Genomic DNA, 13687 nt, shown 5'->3' with positions numbered 1-13687 from the left:
TATGCATCTACTTACAATTTTTAAAAGAATATATGTTTCATAAATCAGATATAAGTTTCAAAAACACAAGTTGTTTGATAAGATGATTTTTCTTGAAAATTAAATCATAAATTACGTAGCAGAAACATTCGCTAATATATAAGTAAAATATATTACAATGCACCAAAAATATAATTTTCTATGTGTGTTTATTTATTTATTTTTTTAAATATATTTGTTAATAACAAGAAAGTATTTGAGAACAAGATCCTGAGACGAATATTCGGACCCAAGAAGAACGGGAATGGGGAATGGCGGAATCTTCATAACGAGGAACTACATAATTTATATGGTTTACCCAACATTGTTAGGGTCGTCAAGTCTAGGAGGCTTAGATGGGTAGGTCTTGTAGCTAGAATGGAAGAAAGTAGAAACGCTTTCAAAGTCTTGACTGGAAGACCAATAGGAAAACGTCCATTAGGAAGACCTAGGCGCAGATGGGAGGACAATATTAAGATGGATCTCGCAGAGATTGGAATACAAAGTAGAAACTGGATGCAGTTAGCTAAGGATAGAAGTCAGTGGAGAGCTTTTGTGAACGCGGCATTGAACCTCCGGGTTCCATAGACCATATAGTTAATTAGTTAGTTAATAACAAGAAATATGTATGGACCTTATACAATGATTTATCTTTCCTTCTTAATGAAATCACAAATTATAGGCTCAACTAAGTTTGTTATTTCCATCTTAGGAAGTAATTTTAAAACAATGTAGGCAATCATAGAAATTTTTAAAATATTTAGATAGAGAGAAATACGAAAAATTGAATTATAAAAAGTTGTATAGTTATTTGTTCCTCCATATTCAAATTTTCCAAATTTTTCTTCGTATAAATATGCATAAATGGGCATTGTTTTCCTGTATTCTTTTTCTTAAATCACCGCTGACGATAAAAACAATAGATTAGCTTTTAGTTTAATCTTTAACTAGTGATTGTATTGTAAAGAAAAGGAATATCGGATGAAATACGTACATAATGTGACGTTATATTCGCTTGATTCCGATTACATAAACTTCCTTATGATCTCTCCTTACTGACAACAACGGGACTTGGCCATTTCTAGATACAAGATTTCACCGAATCATAGGATATACTCTATATATTTTGAGAACATTCCTGTTTATACAGTACCAGCAGAAGGTCCGATCTTCGCACGGAGAGAATACGTTTCATTTTCGATATAGAGGGCACCAAAACTGTCACCAATCAACTTAGGGACCCTAAAAACTATGAATTCGACATTAATATCGGTCATTCTCAATTTTTTGTGTCACCATCTCCCATTAGGAGTACTAGTGTGGGTTGAATGTATATTCAAATGGCATCGGAAGTGTCATTATTCGTCTCAGCGATCCCGAAAGCTATGGATTCGACACTAATATCGATCATTTATATATATATATATATCCCTCCCCTCCTCGAAGTTGCTCCGTCAAAGTGAAACGATAAAAACTATCCGAGGCCTGAACCTCATTTATGTTGAAAATTTGATTGAAATCGGTCGGATGGTTCAAGAGCCATAAAGTCACAAACAGTGATTTTCATTTTTATATATTTTGATTTCGTGAAACCATCAGTAGAAATTGCAGGATGCAAAATTCTTTTTCTTCAGTCATGCGCCAATGAGTAAATAATATTAAGTTATACTTATTTTTAAAACTAAAACATTTACGCTAGTTTTGTTGTTCACGAATTTGAACTCACAACATAATAACAATATCACACATGAAAGTGATGAGTTTGTATTGGGATGGCGTAAACGTAGTTTCATTATGAATATCTTCCTGCTTGCAAGATTCTCCTAAAAATTCAAGTTTTAATTCAAGCACCTTCTATTGCGTTTTGCAGGGGTAGGCATAACTGCATCATATGAACAAATAATTTTAAAACGTTTTTGTGTAAACTCAGTATAGTGGTGTTGGGTGAACTATTTACAAATGAAGTTTGTTGGCGCGAGTTTCGAGCCCGTGACGTACAAAAGAACCCACTTGACTTTTCTTTTCCAACGAGCTTCTTAAAGCCAATGACGCATTCATTTTGGAGTTGCCTGCCGACCACGAATCGACAGAGTATAAAAGTGCCTTTGTTTTAGTATTTCAGTTATGAGATGTCTTATTGTATATTGAATATTTAACAATTCTGTAAAACAAAATGAAGTTTAACATTACAATAGAAAACGCAAAACATTTTAGAATTAATAGTCACAATACAAATGTACATCGGAAGGGTGTGACGTATAAAATCCAATTCTCGGTGGGAGCTCATACGGTTAGAATCCAACGTGAGTGTATGTCTCATATAGTTTAACTGCTGAAAGGGACATTACCCAGTCCAACCAACCAATAGAATACAGGAAACATAATAGTGTGAATAAAGTTGAAAAAGCTAGTTAGTAATATGTAATAATTTTTGAGAAATCAGTCTTTATATTTGGTTTGTAAATTTAAAATGTAACAAAGTGTAAATGTTTTTCTATTCTATATTGTCTGTTCTTAAGAATTCTACTATGTATTTTATGATTAACTGTTGTAAATTGTTAATTACAGCAGGGTAAATTAAGTTTTATGACTTATATTATCAATTTTTAAATATAAAAAACACACACGTATTTGCATTTTGACTTCCAATTCATATACTCCCATTCTGTAATCTACTTCTGAGTCACATCCCAAGCATTCTAGTTGGCGAAGCAGCTTTATTGAAACTTCATTTGAATATTAATACCCGTAAAAATATGTACGACAGAGGGTGAATATGAATACTATACTATTCGGGTACAAACTGCCATCATCTTCAGACTTCAAAGGCATTATCAAGACATCAAGAATCTTAAGATTACTATAGTGCTGCCAAAATGTCTTGAGCCGTGGCAAAAATGCGAACGAAAGCCCATACCCTCGACACACTCACGGGTTGAGCCAATAAGGGTTCATCCTTTGCTAAGCGAGAGAGCGGATACGAAAGGGAGTGGAATTCCTTCTGCCAATAGCAGCACTTGGAAGGAAGGACTAAGTGTCAAGTGAATGTGGTATATCTATAGTAAAGAGTAAGGATATATTTTCACTATTTTTACTCTTTGAAGTCCAAGAAAATGGCACCTTACAGATAAATGTTTATATAGTTTAAGTATTATTTAAATGAGTCTGCATATTTTCCCCTATTGATTCTGTGCGCATTCTAAACATTAATGATATTTGCTCATTTATTGATTATGATCAAAATATTGCAATAAGACATATACTGAACTTTGAGACGATAACTTTTTTTTTAAAAAAAAATATGTATTTCAGTGGTGGCCAACAGAGACGAGTATCGTTCGCTGTTGCTATGTTGCAAGAACCGGAACTTCTTATACTGGACGAACCTACTGTAGGAGTGGACCCTCTTTTGAGGAGAAGGTAAAGGGCACTTAGTCTTAATTAAATCAAAAAAAATTTAGACTATCAATCGTGCTCTTTCGCCATACAAGTATACTTTGTGTATGATCTAAGAGTTGATTTATTTTAATCTATTTGTTGATATCTTGCCAGTTGAAATGAATATTCCAAAAACCTAACAATATATAGGAAAATACTCTCTCTCTCTCTCTCTAACATATATATATTGACAACCCAGTCACTCTGTGCCTAATTTGGGGATGCTATTTACTAATGCTTAAATTTACTAATTTTACTAATTTTACTAATGCTTAAATTTACTATTTAAATTTACTATTGTGACATAATATAGCGTACTTCACCATGAATGGGTGGGTTGTGAGGTTATTAAATTTACGAAGATCTGATCCCAGCTCTACACCATGGAAGGGTGGGTTGGGTGGGCCTTAAATTAACCATCCACTTGTGCTCTTTACTGGAAACGAAACCAGCATCTACATCATGTCAACCCAGTCACTCTGTGCCTAATTTGGGGATGCTATTAGAGTGATACTGAGCGCCTTCCACTCACCATCTAGAATGAGTGGGAATGATCTCATATACATGTGCGAGAGGTTAACTAAATTATCATATACCAATTGGGGATTAATTCTTATAATAAAACATTCACTTCAATCATTTAATAACAATTATATTTCTTTTAGATAAAATTGTGAATGTAAGTGTTGTGATGTATCTAATTACGGATAATCGGAATATTTGCCAGTCGAGTATCGCCGGTCAAGTATTGAGCCTTTGAGCCCTGAATAAGAGTAACACATACCTGATATCTTCTGATGACGCTCCACTGATGATCGAGGTGATGTAGTATCGCCAAGTTGATACTTCCAATTAGTGATTGATGTAGACGAGCATTGAGTTTGGTATACTCCCAAATGCTAACGATGACTCGATGTTCTCCGTAGATAGAATATGATATTCTAAGTTGACTGTCAGTTGACTGTCCCGCTGTCTTTGACTAAACACTCAAAGACCGATCTTGTAGACTCCTAAAGACTGATCCAAGGCTGTCCACGACTGTCTCCATGAAGCCCTCTCGTCTCCCAGTTTTGTTCAACTTGGTCCTCCTCCTGTCGTCTGCTGGATGGCACGTGCGACCCCCTTTCACATGGAAAAACAAATTCTTTCCTTGTGTCAAGACTCAAAAACTGCAACTCTCGACACACTCCGATTTCTCGATTCTAAGCAATTTCCTCATATCCGTGAATGTGTGAAATGTTCACAAAAGCTTACAATCTCTCTTTTCATAATGTACAGTATTTGGCCTATGCAAGAATTGACGCATTGTCTGCATTGTCTTCCTACATTGGCAGACTCTCAATGAAACATTTTATTTACATTTTATTTACGTCATTTCGCTGACCATTGAATAATAATATTCCTCAGCTTGCATTAACTTAACTCGTAACAATTATTCACCTTAACCTTATTATTTTATAAAACGCGATCTTTGCAACATAAATAAACATTGATTAAAAATAAAATTATTAGACATAATTTTCGATTTAAAAACGAATACTGCCACAATATATATATATATATATATATATATATATATATATATCCGAAGAGGTGGTTTAAGGGAAAAAATCTTGTCAGGAAGGGAAGCATGCTTTATGTAAAATTGATATAATCGAGATGGAGAAACGCATTCCTCAAAATTTGGAAGTTTAAGAAAAAATATAAAAGTTCGAGTGCAATCAAAGCCATCTGATTACTTTTATTGGAATCAAACCAAATTAGGAACAAAGTAGGGAAATCTTTTGCAACATTGCTCTTGTAGCTATAAAGCTTTATTGCTTTTGTAACAAGAATGTTATTCTAAATTTTGTATAGAAATAAAATTTTGACATTATTCTTCATTATTGCAACACTAATTATATTATATATATTTTGCAGCATTTGGAACCATCTACTGAGCATTTCTTATGTAAGCAAAGTTACGACTATTATCACAACACATTATATTGAAGAAGCCAGGCAAGCTCATAAGGTCAGCAGTTTCTATTTAGAGAATTATAATACATACTCATCTTCTATTAGATTTTCCTCTTTTATTTTATCATTTCTCTTTCTTTTTTTACAATATTTACTTTATTTTGGTTAATACTTGATTTAAATATATTTCTCATAACGGGATTGAAACTGAAGAATTTTATGTGTTATTTCTGTAAATTCCAATAGCAAATAAATAATTAACAATTAGTTTTACGACCGATGGTTCCTCTTTGACACTGTACCCACGTAGCACATGATGTCCCAAGGACGTCCCATTTGATCCCAATTATCCCATATAGTTCCCGAAATTATCGGGACAATGAGTAGATATCCCATGGACGTCCTGCATGGGATGTCCTAATGGATTTCCATGTAGGATGTCCAGAGACGTCCCAGATGGGACAGGAGATCCCAGGGAAATCCCATGCCGGACATACCTAAGACCACATTCTCCCACGATTTACCATTGGGCATCCCTTTGAGGTTCTGTTGAATATCCCGTTTCCCAAGATATTAGTGGACATCTAGATATCCCGCGGAGGTCCTATAGATGACCTGGAAGCAAATTCGGATGATCCCAGGATGTCCCGTTGTCCAATGCGGAACAATCTCTGTGTCTTGTGGACGTCCGTGTGCTAAGTGGGTAATCATGAGAAAAACCGATAAGTAATGATAAAATTGGTGAAACCATGATTTGGAAGATATGCAAATATTTCAATAAATGCCATGTACACGGTCTACTACAAAATCCAAATAACAGAAACAAGGATCATGTTCGTGATTATATAAGACCTATGCTTTGTTACATAATACTATATATATTAGTGTGATAGTAATGTTCGGGTAACGAAAGAAAACCACGAACTAGTCTCTGGCTGCAGCCACCACTCAGACAACAAGTTGGATTTCATGCAGAAGGAAATCTGGGGTCTACGGATAAAAAAAAAATCCTGAACCGTACTTTGCACTGCGTGATCACCAGGGAAATTCTCTATCAAGAACAGGGCCGGCTCTAATATATATGTAACACGTGCGTTCCACGGGACGGCAAATTTCGAGGATCTGCAAAATCTGTCATTACTATATTATTGAAAATAAACATTTCTTGTTGGAAACAGACTTAATGATAATGGTACTTAGGTTTACTAAGATGACCTTCTACTCGAAAACTACATTCATAAACCATGTTTAGCTCGCATTAGTTAAAGATCATATGGACAGTGCTAAAGCAAATGGTCATACAAATCTCAGCGTGAATTCCTTGATTATTGTGAAATAGAAGAACTCAATTCTCGAACAGTAGCGAATGCCTGCTCCATTTGGTTAGTTATCACAGTTTTGATATCAATACTAGTCTTGTCTTTGTCACAAACAAGTTTCTTATCATTGAGAATGGTGGAAACAAGTTTTTTATTTTATTTTTAACATATGTAGAAGGAAAATCAAGAAATAAAGATAAAAGAGCTAGTTGCACTGGAATTGCAAATTGATATTTGAGATTGAATTTTGATGTTGAGTTTTATAAAAAGTATTACCATCTTTCCTCTGAAAGTATGTTTGCTTTATTTTTCACTAGCATAATCGATTATTATTTAAAGAAAAACAGACACAACGAGATTGTATTTGTAGTGTTTTGGCTTTTCTGAGTGCGAGTGCTTTCCCCCTCATCTTCGTCATTTATGATGGGGTACCATACTTAAAATGGTGTCTTTTAAGAATTATTCTTTCTAGAGAAAGGGGGAGGGGGTTGCAAATGATGCCATTACACGGTGCTGTAAGTTGCCTAGGGCCGGCCCTGGCCAAGAAGTGATCGGTATGTCAGAAGAGGTGGTAGTCAGTGGAAGAGTTATCACGAGAGTACAGTTGGAAATTAGTGGTTTCGTACTACAACACATGGAGAGTCTGCATCGTCCTTTGAGCGACATCGGAGCATACACTCTAGTGTTACATGAGGACATTATATCTATATACTTGTGGTCAAGTTTGCGAGTTATCTCGTGGGGTTCAGCAATATAACGATCCATAGTGGTGGTTGGTTTCTTCTCGACAGAGAAAGAAATTATACATTATTACCATAGGCTATCATACCATCAACAATACCTTGTCACACATACTATATGTTCTTGTGATTAGTTTGGCCACGGGTAACAGTCAGCAATCCCCTGTCCAGTGTATGGACGAGACGCGGGCTAATTCTTCCACCAGTCACCAAACCAATCCCCAGACTTTGGTGGTTGAGGAGAAGAGCCTCAACTGCTAAAAGTTTGAAAACCCCTGCTCTATACTTTAACAAGTCAAAAGGCTGTTTTAAGTTTTGGATACGAACCAAAAGGCAGAAATTTTGCGCTCTATGGAAAATTAAGAAGGGTGAAATAAATTTAAAATTTCTCACTTCTCACCTCAAAAATAGGTTATGAATTTCGACCTCCCAACATTCCCCAAACAACACAAGAAAACCAACCTGTTTCCACTGAGCCTTGCAACCATTGCTTGAACGCGCCTCCCCTGTCAAAAATGGAATGTTCCACAACATAAATACATGTGTTCCTAAAAGAAAGACTATCATTATGATAAACTATGTTTCATTTATTAATCACTAATGAAAATATCTCATTAACACAGGTGATTTACATTGTACATACTGACTACACCTTTTAATATTATTAGCTGGTGTTAATAATTATAAACTACTGTAAATCAGATATTTATGTTAAAATTGAAAAATACGAGCAGAGAGGGAATGTACATAACGAAAACCGACACATTTAAATGCTGAGCAAAGTCAATGGAATGTATGAGCTTGTTTTGAGTCACACAATTTATTAAATCTCGACACATATTTTGAAATGGCAAGACGCATCTCCTTCTGGGGATTTACATCCTCCATTCCAAAAGAAACCGAACTTTTGAAAACAAATAGTACCACTAGTGCCATCTGTTGTAATATTTTACCGGTAGATGGCGTAGTACCTCATTGACAACTGGTATAAATGTCATGACATTTGGATGCACGGCAACAAAGTTATTGCGTTTCAACTGTCAGTGTGTTGTGTACATCGGTCGGAAAATGAGTTTCAAACAACGAGCTGCAATTGAGTTTTGTGTTAAACTGGGTAAAACTTTTAGTGAAACGCACCAAATGCTACAAAATGCATATGGTGATGAGTGTCTATCCCGTACGCAAGTTCACGAGTGGTTCAGGCGATTCAAATCGGGTAGAGAGACGCTGGATGATGACGAAAGATCAGGCCGTCCCAGAACCGGATTATCGGAAGAAAACATCGAAAAAGTGCGTGAATTCATCAAACATAACAAAAAATCGTCGGTGAAAGTTATTGAAATGGAATTAGGCATTCTTCAAACAACCGCATACCGCATTTTGACCGAAGTTTTGGGCCTTAAGAAGGTTAATTCGCGGTTTGTACCACACAAACTCACCGAAGACCAAAAAGTTGATCGAATTGCGCATTGCAAAGACATCGTTAAAAGCGCTCGGCAGGATCGAAACTTCTTGAAATCGATTGTAACTGGTGACGAGACGTGGTGTTTTGAATATGAGCCCGAAACAAAGCGGCAAAGTGCTGAATGGAGAGCGCCGGATGAAGGAACACCCAAAAAAAAAGTCGCTTGGTGAAATCAAAAGTTAAGGTGATGCTGATTTGTTTTTACGATTCAAAAGGAATTACCTACAAAGAATTTGTTCAGCCCGGCCAGACAGTCACTGGAGAGTTTTACTTGGGCGTCATGAAGCGTTTGCTGGCAAGAATTCGTCGTATTCGGCCCGAATATCGCGAAATCGGCAGTTGGACTCTTTTGGACGATAATGCACCATCACATCGTTCGCGACTTTGAATTTTTGGTCAAAAATCACATTATTCGGTTGCATCATCCGCCCTATTCACCAGATCTCGCTCCGTGCGATTTCTATCTGTTCCCGAAACTGCATTTGGCGATGAAAGAAAGTGGCACGCATCGATTGATGCCATTCAGAAGGCGACGACCGCCGTCCTAAAGACCATTCCAATAAAGGACATGGAGAAGTCGTTTGACAACTTGTTGGAGCGTGCAAATATGTGTATCGATGCAGAAGGGGAATACAGTGATTAATAAAAATAATTTGTTCCAAAATGTACATTGCTTTTTTGTTTTTTTTTTAAACGTTCGGTTTCTTTTGGAATGGAGGGTGTAGTTTTGACCTATATTTCGATTTGATCACCGCTATTGCTGAAAATTCGGTTTCACAGAGATAAGAAGTTGCAAAAGGAAGGAGCACTCGCAAGGCCTTCTTAATTAATTACGGATACTCATTTTTCACTGAGCTCCAAAATTCAGGCAACGATGTAGAGAGGAACTTTGTCTTCAATGTGTTGTCTGAAGAGAGATCAATAAGCTATTCCTCTTCTCGGGTGGTGAAATTTGTTGGATTCTCTGCGTTGAGTGGATTCACGATTCAGTTGTGCCCTGTGTCCTCTGGAAAGTACTTCCCAAATTGGACATAAAGTTGTATTAAGAAAACATACTATTCTACAGTGATAAATAGAAGATCGTTAGTGGCCATCTAATAAGCATTATATACGTTTAAGCCAAAGGTGAAGGGGTCATCCCTGATCGTATGTGGAACAGAGGTGATACAAAGGCTAAGTCCACTATGTGTTACTAAAGAAGAAGGGTGCAGACTCAAGTATGGGTGTTGCATTATAAATATGTTTGTTTGTAAGATTTTTTTCTTAAGTTCTCGTGCCTCCCCTTACAACCTTCCGCGCCTCCCCAGGGTGGCGCGCCGCACAGTTTGAAAACCCCTGTTCTATATGAATTGAAAAGGGGCTTTCCTTATTAGAGGTGAACACATAAAAATGAAACATTATTTTAAGATCATGTATGATTCTTGTTGCAGATTGTAATATGTTAGTGATTCTTCTCTTAAAATGAACCTCTGAAGAAACCTTACTGATACTTACACATACAAACATGGTTTAAAGTTCTTTTTAAGTTATTTTTGAAACTTTCAAAGCATTTATCGGTACGACGAATTTTAATATAGCCTACGCTTGCATTTTAAGTTCCATGCTTTGAATGCTTTTGTTAATATCTTTTGAGTGCTATAGTTTTTGACAATATAACTTTTTTTTCTTTTCTTTCACAACTGTAGGTGGGAATGATGAGAAATGGTCGATTGCTTGCAGAAGACACGCCTGAACGTGTGATTGAGCGTTATCAGAAGGATAATTTGGAAGAAGTATTTCTTCAACTTGCTTTGGATGAAGAGAACGCTGAAGATGACATTTTCCGGCAAGAGTCTAGTTTAGTCATTAGAATGAAACATTCTAGTTTTTCTTCACAGGTTCATGTCGGTTCTGAAGAGGAAGTAAGTATTAATGAAAATTTTCAATATACTGTATATATACTGTATATACAGGGTGGTAGCTAGCTCCACCGACAAACTTTGGGAGGTGATTCCTTATATGAAATGAAAGAAAAAAGTTCTTATAAACATAGGTCGAAAAACGTTTCTTTTCAGACTTATGAACCGCCAAAAATTCGAAAAATCATGGTTCAAAACACCCTGCCTTAGAAACTATAGGACCTATAACAAGCGGTTTAAGGAATTACAAAGGAACTAGTATGCGAACCATCTAAATATCCATGTTTTACCATCCTCCGTTATCGGCGAAACGAACTGTAAAAAGGAAATTGAGGCATAGGGATACTCCCTTAAGTACTAATAACGCGTTCGTTTCGCCGATAACGAAGGATGGTAAAACATGGATATTTAGATAGTTCGCATACTAGTTCCTGTGTAATTCCTTAAACCACTTGTTATAGGTCCTATAGTTTCTAAGGCAGGGCGTTTCGAAACATGATTTTTTCGAATTTTTGGCGGTTCATAAGTCTGAATAGAGACGTTTTTCGACCTATGTTTATAAGAACTTTTTTATTTCATTTCATATAAGGACTCACCTCCTAAAGTTTGTCGGTGGAGTTACCTACCACCCTGTAACGTACGGAGTCTCCTACAAGTCTGATAGATGACTTTCTATAGAATAACGCTAATCAACATATCAATTTGTTTGCAGAGTTCCTTACTTTTCCATTCAAGTATTCTCAGAATTCGAAGATTATCCTTTGTTGAAACAGGCAACTCAATGTTAATTCTTTGTATTATAACTTTAACATAGAGTACACACAAAGCAATATTGACTAATTGAACTGAGAGAAGAGAGGAAAAAATATTATCATAGATTTCTCAATACAGGGTTCCTACTGGGCAGGGAAGTCTGGGAAAACTCAGGGAAAATGGTGTAGGTCAGGGAAATTCAGAGAAAAAGACTACAAATCAGGGAAACTCAGGGAAATTTCATAAAAAAAAATATGTTTTCTAACATTAATTGTATACCAATTTCAGCTTAGCTAACCTTTATAATGGACGTTGTTAAGATTTTTATGGAAGGTAAGTGGAAGTACGTATGAGCAATTTATTATTATTTGTATCTATAGAATAATTGTTCCATATATAAATATTCACCATTATTTATTCCTTATTTATATGTCAATGTGATTCGACACCTGTCATGAAAGTCAGAAAATTTCCTGCCAAAGATCAGGGGAAGTCAGGAAAAAGTCAGAGAAATAGATTTTTCCACATCAGTAGGAACCCTGCAATATATATATGTGTTTGAAAAACATAATATCTTTACTGCACAATATTCTTCTCATTGTATTAAAAAGGCGTGTTTTCGTTCTTTTCGAAATGTTGATGAGCTGTAAATAATCATATCCATTTTGAAGACGATGACGAATATCCTTTTTCTGATCTGCAACTTTACTTGTGGTTTTCCACCTTTCTTAATAAATTTTAGGCTCCAATTCTTATAGTTACTTGTCGTTTCCTATCTCTCTTAATAACTTTTAGGCTTCAACTCTTACAGTTACTTGTGGCTTCCTATCTCTCTTAATAAATTTTATTCGTCAACTCTTACAGTTACTTATGGTTTCCTACCTCTCTTAATAAAATTTAGGCTACAACTTACAGTTACTTGTGTTTTCCTACCTCTCTTAATAAATTTTAGGCTTCAACTCTTACAGATACTTATGGTTTCCTATATCTCCTAATAAAATTAGGCTGCAACTTATAGTTACTTACGGTTTCCTACATCTCCTAATAAAATTAGGCTGCAACTTCAGTTACTTATGATTTCTTACTTAATAAAATTTAGGCTACAACTTACAGTTAATTGTGTTTTCCTACCTATCTTAATAAATTTTAGGCTTCAACTCTTACAGTTACTTGTGGCTTCCTATCTCTCTTAATAAATTTTATTCGTCAACTCTTACAGTTACTTATGGTTTCCTACCTCTCTTAATAAAATTTAGGCTACAACTTACAGTTACTTGTGGTTTCCTACCTCTCTTAATAAATTTTAGGCTTCAACTCTTACAGATACTTATGGTTTCCTACATCTCCTAATAAAATTAGGCTGCAACTTACAGTTACTTATGGTTTCCTACATCTCCTAATAAAATTAGGCTGCAACTTCAGTTACTTATGACTTCTTACTTAATAAAATTTAGGCTACAACTTACAGTTACTTTTGTTTTCCTACCTCTCTTAATAAATTTTAGGCTCCAATTCTTATAGTTACTTGTGGTTTCCTATCTCTCTTAATAACTTTTAGGCTTCAACTCTTACAGTTACTTGTGGCTTCCTATCTCTCTTAATAAATTTTATTCGTCAACTCTTACAGTTACTTATGGTTTCCTACCTCTCTTAATAAAATTTAGGCTACAACTTACAGTTACTTGTGGTTTCCTACCTCTCTTAATAAATTTTAGGCTTCAACTCTTACAGATACTTATGGTTTCCTACATCTCCTAATAAAATTAGGCTGCAACTTACAGTTACTTATGGTTTCCTACATCTCCTAATAAAATTAGGCTGCAACTTCAGTTACTTATGACTTCTTACTTAATAAAATTTAGGCTACAACTTACAGTTATTTTTGTTTTCCTACCTCTCTTAATAAATTTTAGGCTCCAATTCTTATAGTTACTTGTGGTTTCCTATCTCTCTTAATAACTTTTAGGCTTCAACTCTTACAGTTACTTGTGGCTTCCTATCTCTCTTAATAAATTTTATTCGTCAACTCTTACAGTTACTTATGGTTTCCTACCTCTCTTAATAAAATTTAGGCTACAACTTACAGTTACTTGTGTT

At 35.5% G+C, this 13687-nt stretch overlaps 1 protein-coding gene across 2 annotated transcripts in view; it reads left to right on the top strand.

The window, feature by feature from the left end:
* Positions 1-13687, top strand: part of LOC145665878 (ABC transporter G family member 20-like) — a 131130-nt gene that overhangs the window by 12921 nt on the left and 104522 nt on the right. For both annotated transcript variants that reach the window (XR_014127672.1, XM_081732990.1), the window contains exons 5-7: positions 3331-3438; positions 5377-5470; positions 10625-10840. Coding sequence is in view for 1 of the 2 variants with exons in the window: in XM_081732990.1 (XP_081589116.1) it covers positions 3331-3438; positions 5377-5470; positions 10625-10840 (418 nt within the window). In the remaining variant the exon portion in view is untranslated. The remainder of the gene's footprint in view (positions 1-3330; positions 3439-5376; positions 5471-10624; positions 10841-13687) is intronic.

This window comes from Thermobia domestica, chromosome 12, assembly GCF_964235325.1.
Source record: "Thermobia domestica chromosome 12, izTheDome1.hap1.1, whole genome shotgun sequence".
NCBI lineage: Eukaryota > Metazoa > Arthropoda > Insecta > Zygentoma > Lepismatidae > Thermobia > Thermobia domestica.
Note: the sequence above shows the minus strand (reverse complement) of the source record. Positions and strands in the feature narration are given on the sequence as shown.